We start from the raw sequence: 6,122 nt of genomic DNA, 5'->3' as shown, positions 1-6,122 counted from the left end.
CTGCTGACTTTTTTTTTTTTAAACCTAGGTTAGGAGCACAATCATGGATCCATTCAAGCCAACAGCAGTCTTTGTTTTGTCCCATGTGTTACTGTGGAACAGTCAAAAAATGTCCATCCTACTAGCTGTGAACCATCCTTACTGACCTCAATTTGCATTTGAACACAGCAACAAGCTTTGGAATGACATACCGTGACGATGAAAACAGCACTGCTGAAGGAGTGGATGGATCACCACTGACCCACAAGTCGGGGCTTGTTCTTATCTCTCTTAAATGTGAGACCATGAATAAAATATAAGCTGAGATAACAGTGAGACTTTGATTCTTTCAAAGTTAATAAAGTATAGTTTACATACAGTAGACAGCAATACAAAAATACTTGGTAATAATTTACTTGGAAGGTTAAATATTACAACTAATGTAGACAATGTGTGTGTGTTGTAACAATCCATTTTACATACACAATACATACATTACTTTGTCATTGTATACTTTTTACATTGTCTTTATTTCAACCAATGACATTCTTACCATAAGGCATCTATGACTCAAGAACTAAAACATAACTCACAAAACTGAGCGGGGTACGCCTTGGACAGATCATCAGTCTAACACGTTCACACTTCATTCACGCCTGTGGGCATTTTGTTTCCAATCGACATGACTTTGGGAGGAAAAAGAAGCAGACAACTGACACAGACACATGGACTCACCACACCGCCATTGTTAGTTTGGACCAGTAGTTAGACAACCATCAAATCTCAGTTCACTTTTAGACAAAAAGGGTTTCAGATCCATCCATTTATTATGAGGAACATTGTCATATCAGAGACAAGAATAAGTCTTATTCATTTCTCAGAGTGTGTGTTATTAAAGTAGTGTGGATATCATGTGTTGGAAGTAGAAAGTAGAAAGTGAGTGAAGTGTTAACAACATGGCAGAAACCTTTATTATGTGTTGGCATTGCTTTAACTGTTGCTACCTTAAGTAATAATAAATCAGGACAACACATGACAAAATATTATTTTAACTAATATTCAAGTGGAGAAAATAAAATAGAAAAATGACATAGTTGAAAGAATAAGTGGGGCATGTTTATTTTAACTGTATTATCAGTTTCCACAAGCAATCATGTAATGAAATTCAGCTTCTAATGTCAAGTGATCTATTCAAAAGCAAAAAGGTTGTCATATAACTCTCCCACATGTTTATCCCCTCTTTGCCGAGCTTGATGGCCTTAATCAAAGTCGTAGTTGAAAACATTTGGAGGAATAAATAATTAATTAAGTAGTTAAAAACTTTTTTTCATATCTCAAACATACTTTTAACAACTTTGCCCATAACACTCGTCATTATCTCCTTAGCTGTATCGATCAGAAACAATTTGAGGGGGCGGCCAGTTAAAAAAATAAGAATGCATCTTCAAGGATTTGGTAATGAATGGGTAGAAAAGTAGCTTCATTCAGCTCCCTCCTCTTCTTTCAGTGCCCACCCTGCCCCCCAGCACACCATTACAATACAGGACCCCATCCCCCCAACACACACACATTAACACACATTAACACGCACACACTCCCTGCCCTGCCCCCTGAAGAACACAGGCAGGGGGTGTGTGTGAATGGGTGGGTTTCCCCAACTATTTAAGCAGATTCCAACAGATGGTCGAGGAACTTTCCTCCGAGGGTCACATTGCTCTTTCTCCCAATTCACTGACTCCTTCTCATCGGATCTGACTACTTCTTCATTTCTCTCCCCTTCCCTCCACAACCTCTTTCAACTCTTGGGACAAGCAGTTTCTCTTCCCCTGACCGTCAAAAAACGACATTCAAAATCTGTGAGGCTTCCCCAGGACCTTTTCTCTGCCAGCTCAGCTCCCCAAAGACCAGACTCTGTATTCCTTTATTTCGGACACAGAAACTTGTTGTCCTCCCCAGCCTTCCTCCACTGTGGGATCAGACATCCAGCTGCTTCACTCAGCGAGGACGGTGAAGTGAACCATGCCCTCCGACTTTCTAACGCCTTTCCTGGAACTGGATGAAGAGTTCTTCAAGGTAAGAGCCAAATGACTATTTAAACCTTTTATACATATTTACCAACATGCCACATCTAACTATTTCTTCTGTGATCAGCTAAAGCTCTTGCTTGATGACTCTTGATTAATGCAATACTAGAGTACAGTATAAACACCATTTCTTCATGTGGGAAAAGATGATGAAGGGATGAAAAGTTGTTGAACTAATTGCCTAAATTAGTAACAGATTAAGTGTTTTTCTTTGGATGTATCTCATATTCATTTATGAATATGGCCTCATTAATAATACAATAATTCATTTCAGCTTTTTTGGGAAAATCTAGATTGGAGTGAGTCTTTAAAGAAAAGGAAGGATGGGAAGTTTGTTTTATTAGGATTTCTGACACGAAAAGTCTTGTAGTTTCACATTTTGGGGTTAAAACATGATAAAATACTTAATGAAATTGGATGTTTGATTTGTCTTTGTGCATTTGTATGCTGCTTTCGCAATCCAGTTGTTATAATCTAAGGCCTAATTTAGTATATTCTCAAAATTAAACAGTCTCACCTTTCAAGTAAATTTCTCTGGTCGCTTTAGCTGCAGCTTTAAAATCTTCTTTCAGCTCGACTTGGCCCTGCCAGTCTCGCTCCAGTGCTCCAGGAATGCAGAAAGCTTACATCTATTCTTCTCCTCTTTCCTTTTGTGTGACAGAATTTCCGCGGCCTGGAGGCGACAGATGGCTCGCTTACCGGCTCACAGCAGCAACACACTGAAAGAGTCCTCGGCTTCCAGCGTCGCCATTCTCTGTGCCCTGTAACCCTCCCCAACTCCAAGTTCAACAGCAGCAGCAGCACCTCTGAGGTGACCGACTCAGCTGGCTGGGGGTTTAACATAGCCTGCACCCAGCAGTGGAGCAAGGAAAGTCAGCTTCCCTGCTCCTCACTCAGCCACATTCCCTTCAGAGTTGACCGCTCGGTCAGCATGATCGAGGGCAACGTCAGCAGCTTGGGAGGCAGAGAGGACAAAATGGCTAACTTGTCCCCAAAAGTGCTGCTCCCTCCACCAGGCTTCTGCATTAGCAACACCTCTCTCTCCTCCATTGCTTCCCCTTCTGGCACCAGACCCCCTGTTTCCCCGCCTCACATCTCCACCCGGTACAAGACCGAACTCTGCCGCACCTATGAGGAAAGCGGCACCTGCAAGTACGGTGCCAAGTGCCAGTTCGCCCACGGCATGGACGAGCTGAGGGGCCTCAGCAGGCACCCCAAGTACAAGACGGAGCCATGCCGCACTTTCCACACGATAGGATTCTGCCCGTACGGCGCCCGCTGCCACTTCATCCACAACGCTGATGAGATCCTTGATGGCAATGCTGGCATACCTCCACAGAAACAGAAGATGAGGCCTCCTCTGTTGCGTCACAGCTTTAGCTTTGCAGGCTTCTCCTCCTCTCCACAGACTTTCCAACCAGTTGAGGAGTCGCAGCCTTCCTCCTTCCTCTTCACCCGGGCCTCCTCTGTCTCCCCTCCTCAATCCTCCTTAGGGAGCCCAGAGCTCCTCTCCCCTCTCTTCCCTGAACCAGGTGCACTGAAGCATTGTCCCTACCCCATCTCTGGCATCACTGACCTGACCAGGGACATCGGTGATTCGGCTCTGCGTTTCTATGCTGTGACTGATTCTGTCAGCCCCCGGTGTCCCACCTCCACTTTCACCTCCAAAAATCCAAACCTCCCTTACCACCTCCCCAAGCAGCTGCCAGTCTCCCTGCACAGCCTTCAACGCTGCTCGTCAGCTGAATCCCTCTCTGAGGAAGGCTACACCTCCTCCTGCTCCCTCAGCTCTTCCTCCAGCGGCACAGAGTCACCAAGCTTTGAGGGCCGACGCCTTCCCATCTTTAGCCGACTGTCTGTTACAGACGAGTAGGGATGGGTTTTACTGTAGGGCTGAATTTAAAGAGGGATAGATGGCCTAATTGTTTAAATCTATGTGACGAGGAGCTATTGGTTTTTGTGTCCAGTCTAAAAACAATAACTAGCACAATATAGGGTGTAAATAAAGCAGAAACTCCATTATGACAATTAGACATTTTAAAACAGTGTTGAGATAGAAGTCACAGAGGATTAAAACATTAGTTTTTCAGTTCCTCCCTAAATCCAGCTAGGTAAACGTACCTATTTTTGTGCATATTGCATTTCTCATCCAAGCAGTTGTAGCGCTGCTCAGTGTTCGTCCAGTTTTAGCTGACTTTTTTCTTTTGTTTGGTTGTTATGTTTAAGGTTTTTGTTTCTTGCCATTGTTACTGCTGTATACTGTTGTATACCCATTTTTAGAGAGGGTACTTCCTTTAGCTCTGCATTTGCCCATATGCTATTCTTACTCAGTGGGAAGTTCTGTTCAAGAATTTCCTGTACCCTGAAGGATTTTAAAATTAATGTTGTTTGCCCGATGCATGACTGGTGTGCGATCCACTTTTCAATATAGCAATGTTGTTTTTTCACAACTTTACTTGTTTTTCTCCTTACAAGCAGTTTATAGTGATGCCAGCCTGCAGCACTTCTCCAGTCATATGAGGGCTCTCCAACTGTATGTACCCAACCTCTTTTCCACGAGTAAGAGGCTGAATAACTGTATGCTGTCGCTGATTGATTAATTGATTGGTTGTATGGCTGTGTCCACTTGATTGTATTTGTCAGCCATTTTAACTGTCTGGCAATGATTCAGCTAAACTGCCTGAGCAACAAAAGATTAGCACAAGTGTAGGCAACCCACTGACTCTCTAGTTACCAAAGTTAATGTTAGAGTTACCCTAACCTACTCATACTGTTAACACCTAGCCTAGCCTTTAACAACGACAGGTAATATATAGTGTTATGATTATTGTTATTAACACTTTTGTTGATTTATTTATTGTTTTTGTAAAAGTTGTTGAGTTTGCTTTGTGATTGTGTTCATGCTTTTTTATAATACCAGAGAAATTATGCTTTACTTATGCATCATGATGTCCATCTGCTCGGTTTATGCTATCAAGTAGCTTTAAGGAGACTTGCGGAGAGGAGAAAAAAGGAGGAAGAAAAACATTTTGGCATTCAATATGTACGTATGTTGCCTTATTGGCTAATAGGCCAGCAGAAATCAAGACTCACTGAGTTTTCACATCAAAAGCAGCTCCATGTGTAAGTCGGTGGTTTCTCAATTCGACTAGAGACGCCTACCAGTAATACTGCATCTGCAAAATCCTCGATCAGTAGCATTAGCATTAGTTCCTGCTGTTGGTGTGAGCATACAGTGAGTCTACTCTCCTCTCCAATAAGCCTCACACCTCTGACTGTAATAACCTTTCCCAATTGTTAAGTGCTGTTATCTAAATACAAAGCAAAATGGTGGTGAAAGAGGTTTTACCACACATTCATGGCCTTAGTGTAAGTCAGCAGTTGTAAATAAAAATGTGTTTACATCATTTACATCGTATATCTCATTGTGCATGTGTATCAGGACTGCTGCATTATTGCATTTTGGTTGTGCTGTGTGGAAATTCCTACCTGTTTAGAAGCCTGTGTGCTATCTTCTTTCCTTGTGATGTAAACAAACAGGTGAAAAGATGACCTTTGTTTATTGTTGAAGTTTATCTATCAGAGTTGCCTTGATGACAATGTGTTTGTAGGTCGACCTCTGTTGCACGCTAGCTAGCTGAATCTCTGAGCTACAGGTGAAATCAAGCACGTTCAAGTAAAATCAGGCACGGTTTTTATTGTTTGTATTTGTCGTGGTATCGACGCAACCTGTCCTGAAGAGTCGAGAGACGCTCGCTTCTTGTTGCTGTAGCCTTGCAAAAAGCTGTTTTTGTAACTTTTGTTAACTTAAAGACTTATTTATTTTGTTTTTCAAAGCGAAACCTATATTGTGGTGTTTGATATCGTGTTTTTTTTGTTTTACATAATTTAAGTGCATTTGTTGTTTACATTCCATGGGTTATGTTGATATCCTAGCTCTTTATCTTAATATATTTGTCCCCTTTTATTTCAAAATAAAAGTCTTTAAAAAATGAGAGCTCAGCTGTCTTGCATCTCATTACAATTGTGTGTCATTTTGTTATATAGCATGCAGAAGGT

General features: G+C 41.9%; 1 protein-coding gene across 1 annotated transcript; it reads left to right on the top strand.

The window, feature by feature from the left end:
* Window positions 1-1,660: 1,660 nt before the first annotated feature.
* On the top strand, window positions 1,661-6,060 carry LOC115017373 (mRNA decay activator protein ZFP36L1). Its single transcript, XM_029445729.1, has 2 exons — window positions 1,661-2,052; window positions 2,725-6,060. The coding sequence occupies exons 1-2, from the start codon at window positions 1,999-2,001 to the stop codon at window positions 3,934-3,936; spliced, it is 1,266 nt and encodes a 421-aa protein (XP_029301589.1). The 5' UTR covers window positions 1,661-1,998; the 3' UTR covers window positions 3,937-6,060.
* The last annotated feature ends 62 nt before the right edge of the window (window positions 6,061-6,122 follow it).

The sequence above is a fragment of the Cottoperca gobio genome, chromosome 13, assembly GCF_900634415.1.
Source record: "Cottoperca gobio chromosome 13, fCotGob3.1, whole genome shotgun sequence".
Classification (NCBI taxonomy): Eukaryota; Metazoa; Chordata; class Actinopteri; order Perciformes; family Bovichtidae; genus Cottoperca; species Cottoperca gobio.
The sequence above is the reverse complement of the archived record's forward strand: the minus strand, read 5'-3'. Positions and strand labels throughout refer to the sequence as shown.

Coding starts and splice junctions, on each gene's coding strand:
- LOC115017373 (XM_029445729.1), top strand. CDS start 1,999: ATGCCCTCCGACTTTCTAACGCCTTTCCTGGAACTGGATGAAGAGTTC. Junction 2,053..2,724: donor TGGATGAAGAGTTCTTCAAG/GTAAGAGCCAAA, acceptor TTTGTGTGACAG/AATTTCCGCGGCCTGGAGGC.